The sequence below is a fragment of the Anser anser genome (genome assembly GCF_964211835.1).
Source record: "Anser anser genome assembly, chromosome: 21".
Classification (NCBI taxonomy): domain Eukaryota; kingdom Metazoa; phylum Chordata; class Aves; order Anseriformes; family Anatidae; genus Anser; species Anser anser.
In genome coordinates this window covers 11,139,308-11,152,723 of record NC_139742.1, presented here as the reverse complement: position 1 = coordinate 11,152,723, position 13,416 = coordinate 11,139,308, and the positions used below count along the sequence as shown (strand labels likewise).

Genomic DNA, 13,416 nt, shown 5'->3' with positions numbered 1-13,416 from the left:
CTAATTATACCCTTCATCCATTCACACATGCTAGTAGCGTAGCCCTGTTGTTTGGTAGACCTGCTTTCTGGCACAGTCAACAGCATGATGTCTTCATTGTTCCTGTATGTTGATGTAATTATAAATATTAAAAACCAGTAATTCATTTTTAATAGCTGTTAACATTGTTTTTGGAACTGTCTTGCTGCCTGAGGAGTCATTTATGAGACATTTTAACCTGTCAAGGGCATTCTCATTGCCAGCATGGAATTACTCCAGAAACAGGTTTAATTTCCAAGTCATTGCAGTTGTTAAGCTTTTATTGGTCTTGGCCTACACAGATTATTGATGACATGGTATCTGCCACAGGCACCTAGCATTCCCCTCTTTATAATGCAAGTTGAGGAAGATGACTGTTCTCTTCATCAGACTGTATTTGTACTTCAGGGGTAGTATAAGCAAATACGGGATGTGTGACTGGATCATGCCAACTCCGTGCTCCAACATTACAGACTCGAGAGCTGAGGTTTAAGGAAGTCATTGGGTAGCTTGTTTGTTAAGACACTGTGTAGAAGGATTTTAGTGTTTTCAGCAGTTTTCACATGCATTAATGTGAGTTTGGTTTTTCCGTGGTCCTTCTTTGTGTACCAGAAAGGGTCCCTGTGTATTGGTGTGCGAATACCAATTGTCTTCAGGTATCACAGGAAATGAAAACCCATTCCCCATCTGTTTATATTGCAGGCTATGGAGCACCATATGGGTATAGTACAGCTGCGCCAGCTTACGGTATGTATAGCCCAGTAATTAACAAAGTAGAAGTTACACAGAAACCATTGTGCCAGTCCAAATGTGGCAGTCCAAGTTGGTTTAGGGTTTGCAGGAGAAACTAGAGATTAAAGCTCTTAAACCATGATGACAACACCTTGCCATAACCTTGTGGTTCTTTTTTGGTTGGAGTAGTTTTTTGCCTATGCTTTGCCTGATCTGTGAAAGGACCGCTTGTTCTAATTGCCTGTTCCCTTTCATACTGAAACTGAACTGAAGTAGTTTTCTTACTTTTTACAGCCAATCTGTGCTCCATTCAAAGACTACCTAAGGGCCTATGTCAGCAGCTCTGAGCAATATTTATCTAAATGGCTTTACAAATAATTGGCAATGTTTGTCTATAAGTTTAATTGGCTTGTGGACCAAGCTCCCTTAGTGCTGTCAACTCTATGAAATAATCTCTGATACAGTAAAAGTCTACATGCGTACAATCCCATCCCCGCCCCACCCCGCTCCCCCTGCTGCAGGCTAAACCACTGCTGCTTGGGACAAGCAGAATGATTTTGTGTAGTTTATATCACTGGTGATTAGACTGCAAGGAAGCTAGGATACGGTAATTTGCCACAATGATTTTACGAAGAAGCATAGTGAAATTAGGCTGGCAAAGCATTGGTTTTGTTAAGACTGTAAAATAAACTAAAAATCAGCAATGATGGAAAGGTTTTTCTTACCTCAGCTTCTCCCTATCCCCCTGCTTTTTTTTTTATGCTAGACTAACAAAGTGTATTTACCTCTAACCGGCCCTTTTGGTTACTTTGAATGAGGTTTATGTGGCAATGGGAGCAAAGCAGTTTGGAGTCAGTGATATGTCCTGGCACACACACAAAAAAAAAAAACACACCTGCGCCTACCAGAACCCATCCCACCGTCCTCTCCTGTCACAGGGCTGGAGGGAAATCCTGCTACTCAAATGACAATAAGTACATTTCAAGGCCTGCAGTTTTTTCATATGGGAAACTGAGCTTGCAATTTCCTACTCATTTTCTAGCTTTTGTAGTATTTGTAATACTTATTCCTCTCTAATTTGTATAGCTTTTATAGCTTGGGCAATACCAACTCCCCTGATAGCATTATAAAAGTTAGAAATATTTTCAAATGTTTATTTCATTACTTTCTTTTAGAGGTATGAGCTATAAACAACAGAATGCTGCTACTTTATTGAAAACATTCCCTTTGCTTGACTAAGACCAGCTGGCCCTATTCTGTACTCCTGCAGTGGAGAGTGGAAGTACAATGGGCCAATGGGCTGCATTTAACAGTGGGAATTCTCCCTTCAAAATATAAGCAAACTTCACTAGTTCTGCAAATCCTGCCCCGTTGACCGGCCAAGTGCTTTGACAAAATGGCAGCTGACAGCTGTGCTTTCCTACTGAGTGTGCTCTGCATTGTCTTCTGTGTTGTATTACTGAAAATAGAAGGAATAGCTATTTGTTTTTCAAGGAAAAATCAAAGGAAGTTTAGTTTATGGCTTACTTCATGGCATGGATTTTTAAAAAACCTCTTTAGTTCTTTCCAAGCTGTAGTGACTGGCTATAACCAAGATCAGTGGTATATGCACATGCGTATTTTTACAAGCCAGGGACTTGCAGTGACGTAACATGAATCCTTTTCTGGCTGAAGAAGACAGTGCAACTGTTATCAGTGCTCCTGCACCATGAGTTTTACTTACAGCTTTTTTTGCCTTCCTTCACTCCTCCTACTTTGTTTTTTTTTTTTCTCATGATGCGTATTTTGGGAGCTAGATTTTAATCAATTAACTGTGTATATGTGACATATCACTGACTTCAAAACACTGTGGAATTTAATGCCCCCATTTTTCACATAAAGAGTTTCTGTTTTTAATGTCTTATTATTGTGATGCAAAGTACTGGGATAATGCTTTTTGGCTGTGAGGTAAACATGTCTCTTTGCCTTTGTAAGCTGTTGCATGTTGGGAAACTTCACTTTGATCATCTGGTGCTCTGGAATACCTGCTGTTGCTGCTTTGTGATTTCTAAATGGACACATAGGATAAATACTAGAATTTAAATAGGAAAGAATTATTAAAAAAAAGCATTTAATTGTGCAGAAGCTTGTGAGGCCACAAGAACTCTGTAATAACCATGAAATCAGGCAAATATTAATCTTTCCAGATTTGCCACTTCAATACAGGATAGCAAAAGCAAAATAAAGCAGCAGATACAAAATTTACTGTAGGTGCTGGATTATTTGGCTGATCTATGTGGATGCTTATCAAAACTGCTGGACAGTTTCCCTATGAATTTTCTTTTATGCATAGCAGTTCCTGTCAAGAGTATCTGCAATTGTTACTGGCCTGTGAAATATGAACACAGAACAAGGTAGTAGAGATTAATTATCATAAAGATTATGAAATAGCTTCAAGTCCAATCTCTTTTTAACAAAACACACTCTATTTTTGAGACTACTGCTTGCTTTAATTTTAACAAACACTGGGACAAAAATAAAAGCAAACTTTAAGCTAACCATCTGTCTGAAATAGTACAAAGTGTTGAAGTGTTACTGTTTATGGGGCCCTGTACCCTAAAGTCACATTGACTGATTTGGAAAAGGTTAATGAGAACACTACTGTAAGCTCATATCTGACTTTCTTGGATCACTGAACTTATTTGGAGTCCTCTCCCTTTTTTCTCTCTGTAGGTTTACCCAAGAGAATGGTTCTGTTACCAGTTATGAAATTCCCAACTTATCCTGTTCCCCACTACTCATTCTTTTAGCAAATGGCAGAAGCTAATTCCTATTGATTGAACAACACAGTACAGTGCAGAATGTTAGAAGAAAAAAAAGCCTTTTTATCCTGTTTTCTTTGAACACATACTTGAGCAAACTCATTTGTAAAGAAACATCTTTTTCCTACTTTTTGATTTTAACAAAATGCAAATTTAGTTCTCTAAAACTTGAAAAAAAATGTTCTGTGAAATGTTACCTCATTTTCAAATAACTTATACCAGCCTTCTGTTATAGGGAAGAACTAGAAGCTTAAATCTTACGTTTTAAATGAAGTATCCGATTATGTAAAATTAAATTTGTGAAGGATGTATAGAATATAAAACACTGATCACAAATAAACTGTTTTGTTGTAACACAAGAGTACTGCCTGTTTCCTAATGCAGTCACACAGATTCAGTTAGTGACCTGTACTTGTTGTAGGGTTATTTAATGCAGGGCATAGTTCTTTAAAAAAATTATAAAAATAAAAATAAAAAAATAGAAACTTCAGTTAAAATATAACTTTGTAAATATTATGGTGTGTAATAAACTTAGAAAAATATGGGTTAAATATTGTTTTATTTTATAGAGCTAAGCATCAGTATGTGAGTTTCCTTAGAATCTTTAAAATCAGCATCCTGTAACTCTCAGTGACTTTAGAGTCTTAATCATCAAAGAAGGCTTTTCATTTGTACACAGAATACTGAAAAAACAAACAAAACAAAGGGAATTAATCCTAGACTGTCTCTTTGTATTAGGTTACATTCTGTGAAATACATATTAAACAAAGGAAGTTCCCACAGAAGAGCTCATATAATTACAGGGATACACAGTTAAGTCCGTATTGCCCAGAGAAAGGACGTCAATAATGTTACAATCTTGTTCTTTAGAGCTCAAAAGCTGCTTGTTTTCCTTTCTTTTGTTTTTCACCAAAAAAAAATAAAAATAAAAAATTGCACTTGTTCTTGTGGCCTTCTTCACTTTTAAGATTGTCTGCCCACCCTTGATTTTCCATTCACCATTTTTGCAGAAAGCATTTTAGTTGTCAATCTTGTATTAAAACAAAGGGTTCTCCTTTTTCCCCTTACGTTTACAAGAATCTAAAGCAGCAACAAGGTCCCCATGAAAACTTGCTATTTAATTGTCCCAGTTCTTGTTGAGTGCTGCTGTGGAAAGTGACACACTTCAGCCATAGGCCAGTACTTTTCTTAAGAGTTGGTGCTCAAACCAAAAGAATTTCCTTTCAGATAAGGAGTGGGTGCACCTGTCAAATTCCAGGACAGGCCCCAGCTCCGTGCTGGCTCCATGTGTTTTAGACTTCTGCAGAAAAACTGCTGTGGGCTCTACTGAGGGATTCAAGTAGTCTTTATTAAGGTATCACCCCCACAAAATAAGTAGCGTTGCTGGTTGTACTTCTCTACTCTTTTAAGTTGCTTTTCAGGAGGTTTGCTTTAGTTCATGCTCTTTTCAAGACTGCCTTTATACACTGTTCTCCAACAGATTTTGCTGTCGAGGCAGGGGGGAGCTATATTTATGAAGAGGGTGTAAGAACAGTGCTTAAAGCCATGTAAAGTTCCTCCTCCCTTTCATCACCCATTACAGGGAAAGAAATATTAGAACAGCATAATAAGGGGCAGCTTATTTAGCAAGCTGCTCTTCTTGGAATTAACTGCACCTGTTAAACTAATATGCTTAGAACTGTGTTCATATCTTACATGGTTTTCCTTCTGACATAGCTCTCGCTTTTGTTTGGTGTTGGTGGTACTTTAATAAAAAATGCAGCTCTACTGACAAGTAGCGGTGAGCCTGCTGTTCTCATCCATGCGACAGTGCTGAAATAAAGAGCAGGGTCTTGGGGATGTAATCAAATTGAGCGGTGCTCGTAAGTCACCAATACATTTTGCTGGCCTATGGATGAAAGGAAGCCATCACGGAGCAGAAAAAGCATGGCTGATAAGAGCCCGTTTTTGTTAATAAAATATTCATTAAAGGAATCTTTCCTCTGCACACGTTCCACCCCCTCCCACCCCTCTTTTGGAGTTCCCCTGATTGGCAACTGTTTTCTTTTTTCTTTAATCCCCAGATTTGTAAAATTTCTAACAAAATATTGTCTGAACCAATTCTCTACAATAAACATTTGTATGCCAAATAACTTGTTCCTTATTTCAAAAACAAGGAGGGCGCTATGCTCTTTTCCAACATGATGGCAGTCATTTCAGATGATTGATAGAAGTCTTTTTTTTTTTTGTCATTTGTTGGGAGTTACTAACCACATTGTAAACTTGCCCCCTCGCTGCATATTTTACATTTCTCTGCTTTACTGAAAATATGAATGAGCTGTCAGTTCTTTGTTTAGAAAGTGGTAACCTTGGAAGTGTTAGATATTTCAATACTTTCAAAGAATTAGAAGTGCCCATTTTACAATGAAAATTCCACTTGCAGCTGAAAGAGCAGAGAAATTTAAATGGAGCTTTAGCTTCAGCCATTCTCTGAAATTAACATGAAATTTTTGCTTCTCTGCTCTTTTCCCACTGTAGGTGGTTTTTTCATTGACAGTCCCTATTGCCAGCCTCTCAGCATCGCACCTTTTATTATTCACTTGGGCCCTCAAGATTTCTTCTCTGACTTCTAGAACCATCAGGTTGTGTGGCTCCAAATGGCATTTTGTACATGTCTTAAAAGCAAGAACAAAAGTGGCTCGTTTTGAGGTTTCTCAACTTCAGACATGGAATCTGAGGGTGTTTTTTTTTTCTTTTTTCTCTCAAAAGTGTTTCTCACTTCTTGAACTTTGTTCCATTTACTGAAAAGCAATACTTACTTCAAGCCACAGTCCTTTCTTTGGGTACATAGCAATAGATGTGTATATACTTCTGGTTATTTCTTTACACTAGAAGGGAAGGGGGGGGCAACAAACCAAGACTTTAAACCTCACAGGGTGCTTGCTTTAAGCAGTGAACCCACATTTACTTTCACTATTGAAGTATTTTAGAATTTTAATATTATGACTGTATTTGCATGTTTCCTATAAAAACTGCTACAAACAGTTGCAATGGTCACTCTTGAAGCAGTAGTGCTTTGTACCATTGTACATGTCAGCAGACATGAAATGTAGCAAAAAGCTGGAAGAAAAAAAGTCTTTTTTTCTCCAAAATATAACTAAATGTTATTCTTTCTCTCTCTCTCTCTTTCTTTACCACATCGTTAATATGAGGCACAAAAAGGGTAGGCCTGAATTTGACTTTGAAATAGTTCTTCTGTGTCTCTTAAAATCATCACCAAATGATAGGAAATTGTAGTATTTGGTAAATCTTCAATTCAAAATCCTCACTTCTCTAAATTTACTAGTGTGTTTGTTTTTTTTTTTTTCTCTTAAACTTGTATGTTGATATTCTGAGATTGTGAATCAGTAATCAGCAATAACTGAAAGGTAAATGTCCTTGTTTATTTAAATGGTATTGGAACATCTGTATGTTGCAGTTAAGACTTTTAAGCAATTTTCAGCAGGTTAATACCACTTTATTCTCATTCTCTCCGGACCTCCATAGCCATATGCACTTGTATAAAATAAGCAGAAATGTAATGACTGTAAGCTGAGATCGTGATGTAAAAGGTAAGAAATTTTATTTTAAGCTTAAAGAATATTTTTATTGATTTTTTTCTAAAAATCTCACATACCTATGACAATCTTGTATATGGCAGATTTTTATTATGTTTTGTTTAATTCTAAACATTCAAACAAGTAATATGCAGTTTTGGATTCCAACTTCATGTTTTTCAAGGCCACTTCAAATATTCCAGTTTCAGTTAAAAATATATATATATTTCTTAACACTTTTAAGAAATAGTTTGGTTTTATCAACAGACTTGTTCTTCAAATATCTTTCTCTAGCATAGCCTAAAAAGCTGTTTTGATACTGCTGTGTATCAGGCACCGCATTCCTTGCATACTTGTGGAAAACATTTAGGTAGGTACTAAAGCCTGGCCATGGCCCGCACTGAAAGCCATACCATGGTTACAGTTACGTGAAATACAAATGTGAAGTGTAATTTGTGGTATTATCTAACTAACAAGAGAGAAATTATTTCCCTAAACTAGTAAAGCTGAACTCCAAACTGAGAATGGAAAGACTTTGATGATGTTAGAGTTTAAATCTGCAGAGATCAAATTACATTAGGCCAAATTAATTCATGAAGCAGCCAGGTTTGCTTTCCTCTTGTGGGTGCAGTGGGAGGAGAGGAAGGCAGGCAGGAAAAGATTTAACTCTGCATGAATAAATTGTTTGGCTGTAGTTTTCTAAAGCTAGAAATTAAGATAGGGGCATCCGTAAATAATTATTTTCAGTTCTGTAGTAAATGTTTTAGATGATATTTTACTTGGAGTAAAATGATTTTGGATTATGACTTATATGGTGCACATGATATGTGTAGTTTTAAAATACTTGTTTTTTTAATTTGCATTTATATAACCTTACATTATGCAAGATTGCATAGCACAGTACTGCACAACTGCAGTACCTGCAGTACTTGAAGTTGCTGGAAACAACTCTTTTATATTAAAAAAGAAAAAAAAAAGAAAAAAAAAGGAAAAGGGGGGGGTTGATGATGTATTAGCGTTTTAGGGTCTCAATTCAGACATGAAAGCATTAAAAAACCCTGACTGATCACAGTTTATACTGATGTAAAACAGAAAAATACTTGGTATGAAATATGTAGTAAATCAAGCCTAAACCTTGTTGTTTTGCATCAAAATATAACAGCAAAAATAAACTATATTTCTTTTTCAATATTGAAAATATCAAATTCAGTAAATAACTGCATGTGTAGGTTCTCCATAACTCAGGATATGTCTGGATAAAATACATAGGTTGATGTAGAAAAATAGCTGTCAAATATTGTTGGTTTTAGTAATGTTGGAGGAAACCTGATCTTGCAAGTGGCCTATGTATCTGCACCTGGAGAAATTAAGTTCAGGAACTTTACCAGTGACTTGCCCACTAAAGCACATAACTGATTACATTTGCAGGTGCAATTGACGAGCCATCAGAATGACCTTTCTGTTTGGTGGTGCAGCTTTTCATCTGCTGTTATCTTCAAGGTATAAATATAGGGTTTGGTCTGAAGCTCACTTAATATTCAATTATTTGTTCAGCCTGTAAGGCAAAGTAATCCTGATAGTGGAGCAGCAGGCTGCTCTGTTTCCTCTGAAAGGCAGTGTTTTATATGCTTCAAGGCAATATTAAGGCACATTATAATGAACTTCTCTTGAGTATTCCTTTTGTAGGTTTAACTGATGACAGTCTGACAAGCAGCTTATCTGTCCAGTTCAAGGACTGATTAATAAAATGTCTTGTTGACTTCTTTGATCTCTCTCTTTGTGGCCTGGATTTGGCAGCCTAATCCATTTGTATTGGTTTTCATCAGCACTGTTTTGACTGTGTATTTCCATATTTTTCTGTCATTACCCTCTTAACTCTTACAATCGTAAGCATTCTGCCCTTCTGCTTTTTTGACATTTTCACTTTCTTGGATCTTCTCCTCTTTTTCAACGAAAAGATACTAAATTTCTTTGGTATATTTTTGCTCAGTAGGCAAACACGGCCAAAAATTGTCCCCTTGACTTTGCTGCACGCCTTCGCAGTAGGATGGACACCATTTCCTGACATGAAGTACACGTTGTACTTAAAACTCCTAAATCCTGGTTTTGAAGCCATTTGGAATCAGTGACAAGACCCTACTGTGGGTGCTAAGACTGCCTAGGACTGTCTCATTCACGGTGGTACTTGAGCAAAACATTCACATGTTCTGAAACATCTTTCATGTAGGTTCCACAAGTGCCTAATACATTGGCATTTGAGAGAACTGTTACGGACTGCATTATAACCAGTAGGTTTTAACCAAACCAAAATACCAGGCTATTATTTGATGACTGATTTGGATAACATCTACTTGATCAATGTTGTAACAGCCACTGTTTTGCTAAGGCAGAATTAGAAACTGCTTTCTTTTGCCTATAACACTTGCAGGTTTCCTTTTAAAATCCAACTCACTAAGAGAATGGTCTGAAGTGCCTTTTCTGTGAGATTGAGGTCTGCTATTTGATGGCTACCGAGCTTTGTCTTTCTGGATATATGCAGCAGTCAATGTGGAAACCTGGTTCCATGTGCTTTGTGTAGCTGCTGCTATCTTTGCCAATTCTGCAGTACCATTTATGTGAAGCAAAAATATTTTACAGTTGGAACTTCTGGTTCATGGAAAAGAATTCTGAAAAAGTTCTTTTCAACTACTACATATAAATAGGACACTCGGGAAAGTCTGTATCTATTCACTTCCCACCTTAACTCTAGTTTTAGCTAACCAGATGCCAGTATATATTTTGGGAGATGATGTCTGGCACTTAAAGGATTAAAAGAAACCAGAGCTTTACAATGAAAAACTGACCTGCTTAGTGTGTTACCTGGACTGGAGATGAATGGCATTAACATTGACTTTGGACGAATAAATGTGAGCTTGGGTGGTCTGGCTGGTTGACATGGAGGGAAGTGAGGCTATTTACAGAATTGCGAGATTAAAACACAGGCTGTTCCATTGTTCCAATAGCATTTGTTTGCTTTTAGCTGTTCTGGCATACAAATCCACAATCACACACAGTGGCTTTCCCTTTCTAACAGTTTGGATTTTCTGGAACGATGTGAGGGAGAAATGTATAAGCAGCCTGTTGAGTTGTCAGATTGGTATCTGACGTGGCCGTGCAGGACAGCAGTCTTCACAGATGGAAACCTCTAAGTACAGTATACTGCTAACCATACCTCAGCATTTTTCTTCCTGATGGTTGAGTGGCAGCTGGAATGGTTGTCATTTTCCCAGATAGGAAACTGTGACTTTTGAAGAAATAACATATTTGACAAGGGAACTTAAATCCTCCTTTGCCAGCCACATGAAATTTCTACAGGTATGTTCTGTCTACAGACGGGTTTAAGGCAACCAGATCGGTTTGGAAGAAAAGTGTTATCTTGAGCTAGTGTCTTAATTGTACATGATACAAACACCATAGAAAAACCTGCCTAAACCTTTTGAGACATAATTCCATCACCATCCTTTGCTTGAAAGCCTTTACGTTAAAGCACCAGGGTTGAATGACTGTGAAAGGCCTTGGCGAGCTGAAAGCATGGCACATGATGCTTCCTGCCATCGTATCCTCTCTCTGCCAGTGCTTGCTGTCTTCTTTAAGTGTGCATTCTGGAGCTGGAACACGGTGACCTTATTCCTGGGCATTGAGCCATACGGATGGAGGGAGGCCAGCCTATACCCATGAAGGGACTGTGTAACACATGGCCTCTGTTGCCCAAGCAGTTTCTGTTGGACACAGTACACAATCCAGCCCTCACACAGGCAATTTAGTGCCTGGGTAGGTGGTTCCTAATCTGTCTAATTTGCTGTCATGCAGCCAATGTGAGTTAATTAGATGATTCAGCAATTGTTGTGGCTCCCAGTTAATGTGCTGTAAACCCTGCTGCCCTAAGTTTCACTGGAGCGGAATACCTTCGTTTCTGTGAATGCTGTGCTTCCCGCTGCCTTTTCTGATCTCCTCTAGCGTCCCAGTAAATAACCAAGTCTCTAAAGTTACAGAATCTTTATGTAGCTGTTTCTAGATTGTTGAGAATTTCTAATCAGCCAATGAAAAGCTTTAGGGAACAAGTTTTCCTAGAAACTTATTAATGTGCCAATGGACTATTTTTACTCATGTGCAAACATCTGTGAGAAGTATTCTGGTATCTCTGATCACTTGAAAGGCCACTAGTATTCCTTCTTTAAGAATACTTGCCTTCTGGCAGAAAAAAATAGATTTAATGTTTGTCTTAATTCTAAGATTATTTGTGCCTTTTTCCTTTCATTGGACTGCTAAGAGAAATTTCCCTGACCACAAGTTTCTTGCATTAATAGGAAGTAGAAAATGAAGGAGGAGTGGCATGAAGACTTTTCAGGTGTTCCAGGAAAAAAATCTCGTTTGTTGGCTGTTCAACTATGGGACATCAATCTCCTGGCAATTCTAAAATGCCAAGATAGCAATAAATGTGAGCAGCTTCAATGTACTATCCTTGATCCAATCCAGCAATTCGGAGAACGAGTCTGACAGTCCCTGTGTTTTCAGTCACTGATCTCTGACAGAAAGTGTAGAAACACACGGATCCCTTGCTTCATTTTTAATTCTCCATCTGTACTTCAAGAGTCCATGGGTCATCACAGTCTAGTGATGAGATTCCCAAACATCTCACCAGAACTGTGTAAATTAAGAGCTAGCACAACATTACAGTATTTCAGTCTTGGACAAAATTCCAAGTTTCCCTCTGCATCCTTTGCTCTGTAGGCAATACAATACAATCATTCTGTATTAGAACTTAGTGCCTTTAGATAAATCCTCTGTAGTCAGATGCTTGCTAATAAATAAAGGGAAAAATATGTCTTCCACCTTCAAATGAGTTCCAAGTCACATAAGCAGCTTACAAAAAAAGGTTCCTACTTCCTGAGGCTCTGGGAAACAGCACAAGAACTCTGCCAGGGCGGACTCTTTTGGATACATGATGAGATACACAAATATAAAGTTCAGACTGCTGTTCTCAGTCATGAATCACACTGGGACCTCTCCTCTGGCAACAAAAGAATGAAAGTGAGGTCTCTGCTGGCCTTACAAATTCTGTTAAGTACAGTTGTACTGTCTTAAGAACCAGTAACTGAGCTTGAATTTTCAGGACACAGACCCTCTCAAGCATCCTGCTGAAAAAAACTACGGAAAAATGAGATACTTTGCTGACTTGCTTAAAGAGATGCGAAGGTATATCATAGTTGCAGCCGCTATCCTTAGTATATAGACAGCTTGTCTAACAGTTCATTGGTTCCAGTCTTCTGTTTTAGCAGATCTGGTTTGCTGTGAAACTGAGCCCTACTGTAAAGTGGAAATTCTGTCGCAGTCATTTTAGAGCAATTCACTGAAGAAACTCAACACTGGAGTCCTACACTTACAGGTTGTAGCAGCAGTTTTCACCTCTATTTTCTTTTGAACATTAACCACTTAAGCTGGTAATTAAGTGTTTGACATTAAGAGAATTCACACCACAAAGCTGCTTTATTAATTAACCCCTGAAGTTATGTCTCCTTAGCTTAACTTCTCTCATCTAATTCCATACCTATCTGTGTGCAGGTTCTTTAGTGCCCCAAAACATCTTCCTGTTTCCCATTGTACTCACAGAAACAGGAGTGATTCAGTTACTTACGTGCAGCTGATGCTCAAGATAATAAAACAGCATGAGTGGGATGCATACAGACCTGTTCCTCTAGTCTGGTGTTTTCTAGGAGAGAAGATGCTCTTTCTGCTAGACCTGTCTAATACTGTGTAGGCAGTGCAATGCCTTATTAAAAGAAGTTCTGTGAGCTTTTTAATAAAAAAAAGTTCATCTTATATTAAGATTTAAGTTCAGTATTTTTTTCTCCAATTCCTGTGGCTATGTGAAAACATTCAGACTAAATGCTTACTTTGACACTTAAGAGGAGTCGAGTGATCTAAAGTGCTAAGTGGAGATGTGCAGTTCTAAGTCAAATTTCTTATGTTGTATGTTGTTTTAACTTGTATTTGGTGCCTTAACTCTGTACAATCTAATGTTATCTATACTGTACCACAGGTAGTTTAGTGGGTAAGTGTATTTTAAGAGAAGTCATCAAGCTAGGCTACAGAAACTGTAGCAAGGACAAGCCTTCTCAGTGTGAGCTGTCCTGCATATTTAATTAATAATCCACTGATAAACAAAACCTGAAGAATTTAAAGAACATATAAAATTTTTAACTACAAATTGAGACTGAATGTATCCAATTTCCAACTTCAAAGGTTTGTGG

The 13,416-nt window shown here is 37.6% G+C and overlaps 2 protein-coding genes across 44 annotated transcripts in view; one reads left to right on the top strand and one right to left on the bottom strand.

Annotated features, from left to right (window-relative positions):
* Window positions 1-12,985, top strand: part of STRBP (spermatid perinuclear RNA binding protein) — a 66,648-nt gene extending 53,663 nt beyond the window's left edge. For 10 of the 36 annotated variants that reach the window (XM_083806969.1, XM_083806968.1, XM_083806986.1 and 7 more), the window contains 3 exons: window positions 721-765; window positions 6,069-6,172; window positions 7,077-12,985. In XM_083806969.1, coding sequence (XP_083663095.1) covers window positions 721-765; window positions 6,069-6,163 — 140 coding nt within the window. In that variant the 3' untranslated portion in view covers window positions 6,164-6,172; window positions 7,077-12,985. Of the gene's footprint in view, window positions 1-720; window positions 766-3,462; window positions 3,906-6,068; window positions 6,173-7,076 lie in introns of those variants that run through there. The other 26 variants (XM_083806975.1, XM_083806973.1, XM_083806974.1 and 23 more) reach the window with 22 other exon arrangements.
* CRB2 (crumbs cell polarity complex component 2) overlaps window positions 1-13,416 on the bottom strand; it is a 147,053-nt gene that overhangs the window by 120,968 nt on the left and 12,669 nt on the right. The window lies entirely within an intron of this gene.